The following is a 14,933-nucleotide window of genomic DNA, read 5'->3' on the forward strand; positions in this document are numbered from 1 at the left end:
TGTTACACCTTGTGGCTAAGAGGCAGAGCGCTACCAGCAAAAGTGCTGAGATTTGCTGACACACTGACAATGCATTTTTCTGACATACTGACAACCTGGGTTTCGTCAGCCAAACTCGCTAATGTAACTGTAGCTGTCAGCATTAGAAATGTCAAACTTTGTGTAATTATTTTGATGCCATTTTAAAGGTCATATTTATTTGACAAGTAACTTTTTTAAAATTTAGCAAAGTGCACATCTCTAGAAACGTTGGTATGTGCCAGGGCAAAACTAGTTTTGTTATCTGTGCCTAGAAGGCAGAATACATTGAAAATTTTCTTCCATTATCAAGTTAACCAGTAATCTGTTGGAGTTCCTTCAAATAGTAATTCTCTGAGTTGAAGAGAAGCATGAAATGTGCATGTGCTCAAAACCTAATTTGGGGAGAATTAAGTCATGCAAGTAGAATTTTGAATGACAGTATCGTAGACATAACTGAAGCGTAATTGGTTTAATGTTGTATGTGTATTGTAGCAGTAATGATTTAGCACTACGAGGGTGTCCTGTCTGTATGAAACCTAACTTCTGCCACAATCTTTAAAATAGTTATGAAGTTTTTGGTGTTGCTCAGGGTAGTTTAAAACACTACATATGCAAAACATTCTTTAAGAAAACCCAAATATTAACATAGTAAATATTAATGCAGAACTAGAATTACATATTTTTGCAGGTACCTGTCTTGGGCCTTAGACACAAACCAAGAAGAACGAGACAAAGGTAAAACAGTAGAAGTGGGCCGTGCCTATTTTGAAACAGAGAAGAAACACTTCACAATCCTAGATGCCCCTGGGCATAAGAGTTTTGTTCCAAATATGATTGGAGGTGCTTCTCAAGCTGATCTGGCTGTGTTGGTAAGAAAAACAAGTTTGACATCTAAATGTAATGGCACTGCTACAAAAAGTTAGCTCAGGACTACGTGTATGACTCATCTTGTCAGTTGTGTCTGACATTTTCAAATCTTAATGTAGCAGTCTTAGTAATATTTGTATCGTAACAAGAAGTCCTGTGTTGCCTTTTAGACTAACAGATATTTTGGAGCATAAGCTTTCGTGGGCAAAGACTAACTTGGCTACCTCTCTAATATTTGTACATAATTCAGTTCTGATAAACACTGACTCTTTTTCTAATTTCTCCACTGTTGAAAGATTTTAAGAATTAGATTATGGTGTTATGTATGTATTCAGCATTTATTGTCCGGTTGCATTTAAGGCTGTAAATTATGCATTGTTCTTTGATTTATTTGCAGAGCTAAGAATAATTCTAATACTTAGTTTTTTAATTAATATGCTTTTTTGTAAACAAAAAAAATAGGTTATTTCTGCAAGAAAAGGAGAGTTTGAAACTGGATTTGAAAAAGGGGGACAAACAAGAGAACATGCCATGTTAGCAAAAACAGCAGGTGTAAAACATTTAATAGTTCTTATTAATAAAATGGATGATCCAACTGTAAACTGGAGTAATGAAAGGTGAGTTTCTAAGAAGTACATTTTTAATATTTTTATGTAAGTAACTAAATCTGAACTACATGCTACACTAGTTTTCAGCTAGCGCTAGACTTTGCAAAAGTAGTGTCCAGCTAGGCTGGTAGGCTTGAGACTATAGCCATAATCCGCAAACCATTCACAGGCAAAGTAAGCAGTTATGTATTTTAGCCATCTGTTGTGCATCTGTGTCTAACATCAGTTTAAACTTAAGAAAACTTGAAATGCTTGAAAATTTGTTGAGGAATTTTCTCTCTCTCACTCTGTGTGCACAGTTAATGCAAGTTGCCAGACTCTCATCTACTTCAGACATAATTTTAATAACTCCATTGACTTAAAAAAAAAAAAATGGAGATACACATCTCATAGAACTGGAAGGGACCTTGGGAGGTCATTGAGTTCAGTCCTCTTCCCTCTTGGCAGGACCAAACACCATTCCTTTTTTTAAAAATCTATTTGCTGCAGATCCCTAAATGGCCCCCTCAAGGACTGAGCTCACAAACCTGGGTTTAACAGGCCAGTGCTCAAACAACTGAGCTATTCCTCTCCCAACTCAGTAGTTTTATTTTAAGCTTTCTTTTCTTACACCTAAGCTTCTCTGGGTTAGGGGAGGGGCTTTAAGCATACAGTGCTTAAGTAACTGCATTGACAAATTGACTGACAAGTCACTTAAAGATGAAATACAGAATATGGATCTAATCAGTGAGATTTCTTTTTATTGCAATAGATTTCAAATAGAGAACTTTACTAGAATGTTTTGGTGTAATATGATTGAGCTGCATTGCAATTTTTAATAGATATGAAGAATGTAAAGAGAAGCTGGTGCCATTTTTGAAGAAAGTTGGCTTCAATCCCAAAAAAGATATTCATTTTATGCCCTGCTCAGGACTGACTGGAGCAAATCTTAAAGAGCAGTCAGATTTCTGTCCTTGGTATATGTAAGTATCTTTGTCAACATGTTAGAGAAATAGTAATAGTAGATTGCTAGACAGCAGTACAGTAAAGATAGGAAGAAATATAGGTTTGTATCTTGTAGACAGGTCCAATATGATTAGTGGCTAGCATATACCTAGGGGAAGGCTATCATTGGAAAGGGAATAGAAAACAATATGATCAAGAACTAAAGCATAAGCATTTGGGAATTGTTAAATTCACTACAAAAAGTACTGTTGTATGTTAAGTTAAAACTTACACCATATCATAAAAGTATTTTCCTTGCCTTGTGAGGTTTGGAAAGTATGGTACTGCCACTGGAACTTTTCTGTGATTTCATGTTGGGGGTGGGAGTAGGGTGAAAAATAGTTTGTGAATAATCTGTGTAGAACCCTAATAAGACTGTGGATACAGCTCATAGCCATTTACTGCTATGTTTGCCGTTATAACTCTCAAGACTATTAAACCATGTTAATGAAAATGGCTTTGAAAACCAGCCTGTCACATTCAAACTCTTGAAACAGATTTAGCATATTTAGCAAGACACTCATTGGACAAGGGAACAGTTCTAAAAATGCCTGTAATTTGGTTTTAAACTTAAATGGCATGATTGTAAGTATAACCACTTTGTTCCACCATTTTTGATGTATGCTGGGCTGCATAAGTTCAGGATGACTTTAAGGATTTCATAGAGGTTAAAATTTTTCTTTGTTGTGTTAAGTCAACAAAAGGATTTCAGCTAATTATGAATAAGCCATACAGTTCAGCTAAATTTTCAACCAAGTGAAATGTTTGTTTAAATATTTTTACTCTTTTAGTGGGTTACCATTTATTCCATATCTGGATAATTTGCCAAACTTCAGCCGTTCAGTTGATGGACCAATCAGGCTGCCAATTGTGGATAAATATAAGGTACAAATTGAAACTAGGATTGAAAAATGGTTTTATAATCTAAGAGGTGGCCCATTTATTCCATTCTGACTTTATTTCTAAAGGATTCTTGTAGTTCTGTTTTAAAATGATGTGGTGGGCATGGTGTCCCTTACCTTTTGATCTGTTAGATTGACTGACTGAAAAAGGTAACATTTGCTTTTTAGTATGTTCTATAGTACTGGCCCTTTCATGCTTCAGAGATGCTTTCCTCCTTGGAAAAATAGTAACTTCAGATGCAGTAGTGTATTACTAGCTATATCAATTGATATGTTTGAGTTAGTTTTATAACTAAACAGTAAAATAGAACAATATTTTATCAAAAATAATCTTTTAAATAATTTCTCCTTTTTACAAAGGACATGGGCACTGTGGTCTTGGGAAAGCTGGAATCAGGCTCTATTTGCAAAGGACAGCAGCTTGTGATGATGCCAAACAAGGTATGGCAAGTTTTCACTTTACATGTCGACAATGTTTCTTGGGATAAATCAGTTTGGGTAGAGTAAGTAAATTGATAAGAACTTCCGTGTTTGGCAGGGTATCAACAGGATTCAACTTCATATTGCCTATGAAAAATTCCATGTTTTGAAACAGTGGAAACCTATAGAATTTATGGAGGAAAACATTGGTGGTTAATATCTGAGTTTAGCAGTTAACTTTTTTTCTGGAGGTTGATTGTCTTTGATTTCCTCAGTTTTATTCTTAGGTCATCAAATAGTTTGGCTTTTTTGCACTATAGTTTGCTTTGCAATAGATACATTTGCCCAGTTGAATCTTTTTTCTGCTGGGAGTTAGTTTCCATTTCCAAATGGGAATGGAACAAACTCTAAGGCTATAAGTTGAGGTATATGTTCTGTGAGAGAACCGGGGTGTGTGTGTGTGTTTAAATGCAAAATGCATTGTTTGCTCTTGGAATAAAATCTGGATACTGTATGTGAAGCACCAAAGGTTTATTACAACCAGTTGGAGGAGTGATTCTGAACTTGGTTGTGTTTTGCACTGACAGGCATTAAGTTATGAGTGGTTTATGTAGAGAGCTGACAGGCAGAGGAAAGAATAGGAGCAGTCAGTAAGGAAATGAACATAATCAGTGAGCAGTCCAGATGAATTAATGAATAATCTAGGAGTTACAATTTTCGTGCACAGTTTACAGAACATTTTTTCCATAAACAACTCCTTTGAAGAGTGCAGTTGGTAACATCAATGTGTAAAGCAGTGACAGCTTGTCTGTAATACACCAATGTCTTGTCTGGCATCTTGACACGGACATGACCATTTGCATTATCTCTACAGAATCAAAGCAGAAGGTAGTGAAAGAATCATGTCAGTTGCCCTTAACTATAGTCCAATTCCTCTCCCTGCAGGGTCCCTTCTTGGAATGTGGCTGCCTACTGGCTTATTTACATCAGCTGGGATGCCTTCCCCAGATGGGCGCCCGGGGGCGGGGGGCACGGGGCGCTTACCAGACTCCATTTTGGACCATTGGTTCTTAGCAAATATCATGGCCTACTTCTGAATTTTATCCTATAGTTGCTCAGACTGTTCTGGAAAATTAGAAGCTGCAAGTTAAAAAATGGGCATATTTTTACATTAGATTTAAAAATTGACAGTACAGAGGAGCTAGCTTTTGTGTTGCTACTGTCTGAGTGAATATTCAGTGGTATGGTTAAAAGTACATTCTGTAATTCCAGAAGTCTGGAAAGTTGCCTATGTTTCCTTTTGACACTGTCTGTCTGTACCTGAATTAAGATTCTTAGGCTATGTCTAGATTGCAGGGCTTTGTTGAGAAAATAGCTGTTTTGTTGACAAAACCCGCGAAGCATCCAGATTGCAAAGTGTGTTCTGTTGACAGCAAGTCAATAGAATGCAGTGCTTTTGTCAACAGCTGTACCCCACTTGCAATGAGGAAGAACGCCACCACTGAGAGATACCTGTCAACAAAATGCGTGTCTGGACATTCCTAGGGGCTTCTGTCGATAGAAAAGGCCTCTGGGAGCCTGCGCATGTGCCAGAGAGGACAGCCTGTCCACAGCAATCAGCGATCTATGGTTTCTGCCTCTGGCCCTTCTTAAGCTGCTGGGAGCCCAGGGAACCCGGTGACAGGAGGCTGAGCATTGGAGCAGCAGCATGCTGCATGGCTCTCTCCAGCATGCTAGAAGCCCCACCCAGGAGTACCATGACGGAGGCGCAGGCCCCATGAGACCCCCACAGGCCCTCACAGGAGCAGTCTCAGGGCTTCCAGGACCCTCCCCAGGGCTCCAAGAGGCAGGCCTCATCCTGGTCTGTCCCAGAGATGGAGGTCCTTCTGGATTTCTGGGTCAAGGAGGAGACCCTCCAAGACCCCTATGAAGAGCATTGCAACACAGAAATCTACAGCCACATGGCTGCAGCTCTGGCTAAACAGGGCCACCCCTACCTCACCCTTGAACAGGTGCTGGCCAAAGTCAAGGAGTTGTGGCAGAGGTATGTGCAGGCCTGGAATGCTCGGGTGCGGGACCACGCTCTTGCCCTTACTACAGGGAGCCCCCCTCCCCCCCAGCACAGCAGGAGGTCCAGAGGAGGAGGAGGAGCCACAGGCCCGACCCCTACAGGAGTTGGGCTCTGAGGCCAGCAGCGTTGTCCTGGGGCTGGACCTGGTCCTCAGTAACCAGGCCATATCCCAGGTGTCCTCCGAGCTGAGAGACTGTCCCTCTGGTGAGTACCCTGTGTGTCATGCACCCCAGGGTGTGAGAGGTGGGTGCAGATGGAGCAGGATGCGAGCGTCACTCAGCCAGCTTGGACAGGACCTTGCGCTGCAGTCCCAGCACATAGAACCACGTGCAGGGGTAGTGTGCGACACCCGGACCCAGCGGACAGCCCCAGGGCATGGGGCTGCCAGGCTCATCAGAAGCTGGACAAGCCTCAGGCACTAGGGGCGAGCCCTCCCAGCACCTGCCATGCCTGGAATTAGGCTAGTTACAGGGGCACTGTCCTGACACAAAACACACTGAGCTGCAGGTGAGGGAGTGGGGCACAGGGAGGGTTAGGCTGCTCCCAGCTCACCCACCACCCATGAGGAGACTCCTCTGTGGCTGGCTGGACAACACCCCCCCCCCCCCCCCCCCCGGCTACTAGCCTGTCAAGGAGGGGATGGGTGGTGCAGTGGTCAGCACATTCCCACGGAAACCCCATGTGGCAGGGACTGTTGTGCAGGGAGGGGGTGAAGGGTGGAGATGGGTAGGGCTAGGAGAGCCCGGGGGAGGGTGACTGTGGTCCTTGGAAGAAGCTCTCCCTCAGGGCTTGCCAGATTTGCAGCCTGTCCTCATGGGCCTGGCGGTGCGCAGCTGCTCATAGGCTCTCCCCTCACAGCCAGCATCTGCCCCCCATGCTGGGAGGAAGCCTCCTCTTCTACAAGGTTGTGCAGGGCACAACAAGCCCTCACAACCTGGTGGATGTTGCGTGCTCCTACGTCGAAGGGGGTTAGCAGGCACCTGAATTGTACCTTGAGGCAGCTGAAGGCACGCTCAGCCTGCATTCTGGTGCAGTTTTGGCACTCATTTAATGGTTTCCAGCTGGGGTCCAGCTGGCCATTATAGGGCTGCTTCAGCTAAGGTATGAGGGGGTAGGCTGTGTTCCCTACGACGCAGAGAGGCATCTGCACATCTCTTACAGTCAGCTCACATCAGGGGAATGAAAGTGCCCACCTCCATCACAGGCTGGAGTTGTGGAATATGTGAATATTGTGGCCAGCCCACCCACTGTCCATGGCAGCACCACAGAGAAGTAGCCCTTCCTATTGACATACTTGGCCATGCTATGTTCTGGGGCATGAATCGGGATATGGGTCCCCTTGATGGTCCTGATGCAGTTGGGGAACCCCAGGGCAACAGGAAGACAGCTGACGGAAAGTTCAGCCCCGGACGCAGCATGTCCTCGTGGGGCTACCTCAAGCCCAGTGGCAGCTTCTGCAGCATGGCACCCAGGAACCATCTATGTTGCCCCACCCCAAAGGCAAGGCAAGCACAGCGGGCGCTTGGAGAGCTCTGCTGTCCTTCGCAGGAGTAGGCAAGCCGGCAGCAGGGTCAGGGAATGGCTGTCTGCGGGGGTCCCTTTCAGCGCCCGTTTCCGCAGGGCTCTGGCACCAGTTCCCAGAAAGAACTGGTGACTGGCAACCTTGGTTGATGTTCCAGGTGGTGGTTTTGACATGAGAGTGGCTGGGTTGTCTGGCCACTCTGTTGACAGAAGTTTTGTCATAAGATATCTTCTGACGTGAATGTCTGCAGCCAAAACCCTGCAACTAGACATAGCCTAAGAGAAATTTTCAGTCACTTTGCCTCCTAAAGTTGTATGTCATAGGAACCCCTACTCTCTTTGATATCCAGCCCACTTTAATTTAGAGCAGTGGTTCCTAACCTGGGGTGGATGCACCCCCCTGGGGGTGCGTGATGCCCTTTTTGGGGGTGCAAGACATCCCAGATTTTTTTCGAAGATAAATCGTCAAAAATGCAAATTAAGCACAGGCATGTAAGTACACCTCCTTTGTTTCATCAAGCCTATGTATTTATTAGCATTATACATTTTTTAACAATTACTATAATACACAAACAAAAAATACAATGTACTGCCACATTGCGAGGTATTCTTGACACGTGCAGATAATGATGTGGCAGCGCAGTGGCTTTGTTTCAGTTCAGTTAGCTGCTGTTAGCGTGTCAGTCGCAGTTTACTTCTACAGCAAAACTCTGCAACATCTCTAGGTAGTACTTGCATATTTTTGCATGCCTATTGTACTATTATTTGTGATAAGTAATAACATATATTTAATATGGATTTAAAAGTGTATGGGCCCCCCAGTCTCAATTTTTGATAAGGGGCATGAGAACATATTGTGAGAACCAAAGGGGTGCAGGCTGCAGTAAGGTTAAGAACCACTGATTTAGAGCATGGGGAACCAGTTGCACCTCATCAGTATTAGGGCTTAAATTACCAGCATTTGTTCTACTGGTATAGGTGACTAAGAAATTAACCACAGCACTGAATAAACTAATTGCTCATGAAATTTGAGTAAAACACAAAATGTAGTGAAAAGTTCTAAAAAATCAAATGCATTTGTAAAAATATTTTTCTTGTAAAACTTAATTTTACCTATTTGGTGAAAACCGAGTGCTTCTCTGAACTCTTCTGCTTGGCACTTCTGTTTGCAAGTGGTTAAGAAAAGCTTATTTTAAAAGACAACTTACATTGAACTTGAACAATTATTTCACCATGGGAGAGGGAGAAGGGAATAGTAGATTCAACAATTTAAAGAACTAATTTGAGATGTAATTCTCATATGAGCTTGTACCTTTTGGCTTAAGGTACTTTAAATAGCTGTTTCTTTTCATGATAAAACTGTGATACAACTACTAAGTGACAAACACCAGTTTAACTCTGTAAAAGAATTAGTAATGAGAGGTTGAGAAGTTGCAAAAGTCTTTGGCATATTATCATAAACATAAAATTTGCATACATTAGTGTGTCCTACATTCCAAATGACATGGATTCCTGTTAGTGGCAGTAATTTGCTAAGAGAGTACAAAAGTGAACAGTACTAAACCTTTTACTTTTTGAGGGGCAGGATGAATTATTTTATTCTTTCATGTACGTGCGGCCTCAGATTAATCTAATTTTATCCCCACGGGTCTTTACTGGTGAGTGAAGGCATGAGATCAAATGACAAGCTTGTGGTATAAAGGAATGTCAGTAAATTAGACTGTGATGTTTTGATTGAACATATTCATAAACCTACATCCTGGTTTTATATTAACTTCGAAGTGCTGGCTTGCGTGTAGCTGTGGGTCAGCCGCGGGTACTTAGAAGTGCCCGCGCTCCTTCAAGGAGTAAAGGGACTTCAAAGTACCTGTGGCTACGGGCAAGCCAGCACTTCAAAGTTTCACACCTCAAAGTTGCCATCAGGGAGATTTTGCCTGTTGAAGTGCTGCATATGCACTGCAGCACTTCATTAATAATCTTCCAACACCCTAATTAACATGCCCCCTTCAAAGTTACAGGCTAGTCTAGACACAGCCTTAGTGTAGCACATATATTTAAATTGGAGAAGCTAATGCAGAGGTGTAGCTGACAATTTTTGTATTAAAGTGATTTTTTTTTTGTTTTTGTTTGGCATGCATTAAGTAAAACATTTTAATGTATCAGAAAACCTGAATCCTGTTTTCTTTAAGCACAACGTGGAAGTTCTTGGAATCCTTTCTGATGATGTAGAAACTGATTCTGTAGCCCCAGGTGAAAACCTGAAGATTAGACTGAAAGGAATTGAAGAGGAGGAGATCCTTCCAGGATTTATACTCTGTGATCCTAATAACCTTTGTCATTCTGGACGCACATTTGATGCCCAGGTACACTATCTGAAATACAGTTCTGTAATTCCTTGGTTCTTGTGCCTAATGAGTAACACTAAATTAAAATATACCATGGCTGTGTCTATACTACCTCCCTACTTCGAAGGGAGCATGGTAAGTAGGGTGCGAGGAGGTCATTAATGAAGTGCTGCAGTGCATATGCAGCACTTCATTAAGTTAATTCTCCCCTGCGGCAACTTCGAAGTATTAAACTTTGAAGTGCCGGCTCACGTGTAGCTGAGGCTTACCTGCCGCTCCTTCCAAGTCCCTTCACTCCTCAAAATTTTGAGGAGTGAAGGGACTTAGAAGTTGCCCAGGCACTTTGAAGTACCAGTGGGTTAGCTGCGGCTACACGAGAACCAATACTTCGAAGTTTAACACTTCATAGTTGCCACGAGGGAGAATTAGCTTAATGAAGTGCTGCATATGCGCCGCAGCACCTCATTAATAATCTCCTGACACCCTACTTACCATGCTCCCTTCGAAGTAGAGAGCTAGTGTAGACACAGCCCATATGAAATGTCGTTAAAATTTTCATATCTACTGTGGTGTAACCCCACTCTGATTTTTTTAATGTCAATCAAAGATGTAAAATCAATGCTACAAAATACATGTACAAGATTTTTTGAGAATATGAATATTTTACTTGAAGTTTCAGAAATACCTAATCTTAAAGCAAAATTCTATTTTCCTTTTTCTGTTTTCCTATTTTCTATTACTTATGGGCCAGCTGTTTTTCAATAAGCATTCTTCCATATTGTAAGACATTGTCATTTTTCTGGTCACGTAAGAGTGTAAGCTTAATTGTTTCTGAAAATTTGTATTCAGTGAATGTTACATGCTATGTGTATGAAGGTCTAGATAAAGATGCATGATAGTCAGCCCTTAACTGGTTTGCCTCTGCCTCTTTAGAATACAGTATGTAAGAAATGCAGTTATATTAAATTTGTGTTACTTTACAGATTGTGATAATTGAGCACAAATCCATCATCTGCCCTGGTTATAATGCAGTGCTGCACATTCATACCTGTATTGAAGAAGTTGAGATAACAGTGAGTTTATATTAATGCTTTAATTTAAAGACTGCATGCTTTTCAGAGCAGGAGCTTTTTTTCCAATTGTTTGTAAAGAAAATAGCACTACAGGTCTCCAGTCTGGATTGGATCTTCATGTACTAGCACATTTCTACAACACAGCAAATAAGTGTCTTGTGTAAATATTAATGTAAATCTTCTGAACATTTTTCACCCAAAAAAGGGATAGCTTTCTTTTTAAAATTTTGTTTTTTTGTGCATTTGACAGCATTTTGTATGTCAGTTTTGCTGTATTCCAGGTATAGTCCATTTCTCTATTTTTGTTGCTTTCCCTGTAGTAACAAGGAAGAGGGACATTTGTGGGGGGAAATCAGGGTTATAAGCTCATCAAAGTTGATGGTAGGATGGCAGTGAGTCTCATGGGCAAGTCTCAAAGGGGTAGCTGTGTTAGTCTGTATCTGCAAAAACAGTAAAGAGTTGTGTGGCACCCTAGAGACTAACAGATTTATTTGGGCATCAGGTTTTGTGATGCCACATGTCTCATGAGCCACTGTTCCTTTTTCAAAATTTACTAAATTTCAAATAAAGAGTACTTCTTCTGAAGGGTCTTGGTGAATACTGATGCTTTGTTTCCGAGTAGAAAATACAATTTTCAGTGAACTATTTTGCTAATACTTAAAACTTCTCGTTCTTGTGAAGGCCTTAATCTGCCTGGTAGACAAAAAATCTGGAGAAAAAAGTAAGACGCGACCACGTTTTGTGAAACAAGATCAAGTATGCATTGCCCGTTTAAGGACAGCAGGAACCATCTGCCTTGAGACATTCAAAGAGTTCCCTCAGATGGGTCGTTTTACTTTAAGAGATGAGGGTAAGAGTACTTGTGCAACTATTAAAATTCATGTGTATACACCATCTCATTACATAAGAAATCTCAAACACTGAAATGAGAAATTGGAAATGGAACTACTAGCAGTCCCTTTTCTAACTGCAGTACTTAGAAGAATGTTCCTTATTTTTCCCGATGCAAAACAGCTATGCCATTGTACAGTGTATAGAGAGGAGACTAGAGGGCTGCTGCTGAAAATAGAAGCTCGTTCACAAATATTGCAAATTAAAATTGATAGGTGCATTATGGGAAAAAAAGGAATAAAAATCAATCATTCATCTCTTCAACCACACATCCTAGAGTGGTACTCAAGACATAAAGATACTTTATTTGACTTAAAGTAATGCATTTGTAATAATTTTATGCATAATATTACTGTACAAGTCCTCTTTAACAGGAAACTAGGGTTCTTGTTTTCTAAAGCTCAACAACTTCTCCAGGGGGTAGTTGTAGGCTTAGGAGGTTTGGTGGCAATGTAAAATATAGGACTTCATGTCTATCTTTAGCAGTCAGTGGCCCAAATATTAGCCCATTTACCTTTTCATAACCAAAAGTTTTAAGATACGTTAGGAGCTACAATATCTCTCTGTCTTTGAGGGACAGGTTGCTTCCTGGACTTCATTACTTTCACAATATTAGTCTCTGAAATTTGGCCTCAGATCTTGAGAAAAGTCCTGTATTCTGTAACCAGTAGTACCAAAGCTTGTAAGAAGGTCAGTCTGAATTAGTCTGTCTCCTAGAAGACCAGTACACCCAGACAGATAACTTACAGTAACAATCCAGAGTTACTCGGTGTGTTCACGTTACAGTTTCTGAAGTAGAGGTTAAGTGGAAGGACACCTGTGGCTTTGTCCCTTTTAAGTTCATAAGTGTCTGAATTTTTGAAGTTGAGAAAAGGAAGCGTGTAGCACAAAGGGACCTTCCATTTTCTGTATGGCTGTGAGTTGCTTATGGACCTAAAAGGAGCTGGTTTTTCGTACAGATCCCCATTCTATTTACTTGTTGTTTACTCATCAGACTAGCTAAATGTCATTGCTTGGCTTTTTTTTAATAAAAACAGCCACTTAAGAAATATAATGGTGGACAACAAAATGTGACCCCTTAAAATACCAGCATTTTTGGATATATTAGCATTTCATGGAGTTATGCCTGTCAGGAGTTGATAGCAGCTGAGTTGAAAAGTAAATGGTTTCCCAAGAATTTCTCCCATCTTCCACATAAACAGGTTGTTCTGAAATTGTGTTTTCTAGATGATAGTGGTTGAAGTCACTTAAACTTGAAAACATGATGTCAATTGTTTTTCATCACCAGTGAGCAAAAAATGCAGGTTCATACTGGAATTCTGAGCTTCCATCTTCCAAAACTTTTGAAAAAATAGTCATGGGCTGCCCAGAGCTTAATCTTCTTTTATGCCACATCCCCACTGTTCACGAACCTGTGCAGCATTATTCTGTTTGGCTCTTAGTCTTTACTACTTTTTTTGGTTTTGGTTTCTTTTTGCTACTACAATAAATTTAAAACATGTTGTATGTTCTTTAGCTATTTTTTCATGATGAAATATCCAAGTTAACAGCTTTTGGTTCTAAGAGTCAAGAAAATCAAACTGAGGGACAGGAATCCTGTGAGGCATAATACTGCAAACTTTGCTGGAATTACACTCAAAAATAATTCCCCTTTTCTCCCACCAGTGTGTGTGGGTTTGTTTTTTTTTTTTGTGCCGATAGTATTGAACACCTGCACAAAAGTTTCCTGTGACATCACCTTCAAATAAAAATGACTTTAATATTAAAGTCCATCTAGCTTGAAGTAGATGTTGTAGCAGGGCTCACTAATATTCCACCTGCTAGCTGAACTTCAGATAAGGAGAAGTACATGGTATTTCCAAATAACTTCACTAACCTGACAGAAATTGCCTTATGGTCACAAAATCTTATGACTTGAGACAATGTGTTTTGCTATTCATTCAACTGCATGCATTCATAACAAGACATAAGGAATTACTTCTGAAATAATGTGCTCTTGCTCTTTAAAAGCTGCCCCGATTGATGATTTAAGTTCTTCATGGGTATGCCCGTGTCCTGAAATGTACCTGTACAAGCTGAAACAGCATAAATAAAGCACTTATGCCTCTCTCTGAAAGCAGAAGTTCAGAGAAATGTTGAACCGATTAGTCTTTGTGCTATGCTGATTTTTTTTCCTGCAAGTGGCACCTTTGCTCCCATTAACCCACTGTTGTATTCTTGTCATGAAAAATATCCGCTAATCAACGTAATTATTTCTGACACCATGAGGAATCTGTATGTTTTAGAAGCTTTCACACTTCTAGAGGTAGATGCATTGTTCACCAATGAAGACCTTAATAAAAGCATCTTTCTTCTTGGTTTAGGTAAGACCATTGCAATTGGAAAAGTTCTGAAACTGGTTCCAGAGAAGGACTAAGCATTTTTCTTGATGACCCTGCACAATACTGTGAGGAAAATTGACTCTGCAAAAGCCTACTTCACACCGCCTTCTTTATTTTCTGCCCATTGATAAACTTCTCCCCATATTTTGCAAAGACAAATTTCACAGCAAAGGTCCACATTATGTCAGCTTTCTCATATTGAGAGCTCTGCTATGCCACTGTTGAATTTCCCAAAAAGAGGGGCTTTTTCTCCCAAATTTGCTTCCTTGCAAAGATTTGGCAATAGCTTTGTAAGTGATGTGGACGTAATTGCCTATAATTATGAAAACCTAAAGGATTTTTAATGTTTAATTTCCCCTGGCATATTAAGACCTTATTTTTCCAGGCAGATCACTCAGCGTGAGTGTGTGTGCACATGTTACAAAGACAACTACCATGTTAATAAACTATTCAATTTGAAATCCTTTTTGGTATTGGAATTGTTTTGAATAATGTTTTTTATCCAGATGTAACACAGCTGCATTAGCTTTTTAACTTTCCAAGTTTTGAAATACTCGATTTACTTGGAGTTTTCTAAACTCAACTTCAACTTCCCCCAGATTTTAGAAGAGGCAATTAGACAATTGAGCAAGTTTGGTTTTTTCCCCCCCATCCTATTGGTGTTTAATACATTGTTTGAATTAAATACCTTTATGGAAATATGGTACTACTTCATTAGCTTTACATTGGTTTATATCTACAGCACACCTACGTTGACTTAATGTGATTTCTTAGACTCCGTAAAGTGGGTTGAATTGCTAGATCTACATACTGTGTCTTTATAAAAAGTACAGCAAAATCAAATTCTTA

The 14,933-nt window shown here is 40.5% G+C and overlaps 1 protein-coding gene across 2 annotated transcripts in view; it reads left to right on the forward strand.

Moving 5' to 3' along the window:
* Positions 1-14,545, forward strand: part of GSPT1 (G1 to S phase transition 1) — a 42,065-nt gene extending 27,520 nt beyond the window's left edge. For both annotated transcript variants that reach the window (XM_075010324.1, XM_075010323.1), the window contains exons 7-15: positions 710-890; positions 1,351-1,505; positions 2,318-2,458; positions 3,272-3,365; positions 3,743-3,823; positions 9,584-9,757; positions 10,723-10,812; positions 11,494-11,662; positions 14,067-14,545. In XM_075010324.1, coding sequence (XP_074866425.1) covers positions 710-890; positions 1,351-1,505; positions 2,318-2,458; positions 3,272-3,365; positions 3,743-3,823; positions 9,584-9,757; positions 10,723-10,812; positions 11,494-11,662; positions 14,067-14,119 — 1,138 coding nt within the window. In that variant the 3' untranslated portion in view covers positions 14,120-14,545. The remainder of the gene's footprint in view (positions 1-709; positions 891-1,350; positions 1,506-2,317; positions 2,459-3,271; positions 3,366-3,742; positions 3,824-9,583; positions 9,758-10,722; positions 10,813-11,493; positions 11,663-14,066) is intronic.
* Positions 14,546-14,933: the final 388 nt, after the last annotated feature.

The sequence above is a fragment of the Carettochelys insculpta genome, chromosome 16 (genome assembly GCF_033958435.1).
Source record: "Carettochelys insculpta isolate YL-2023 chromosome 16, ASM3395843v1, whole genome shotgun sequence".
NCBI lineage: Eukaryota > Metazoa > Chordata > Testudines > Carettochelyidae > Carettochelys > Carettochelys insculpta.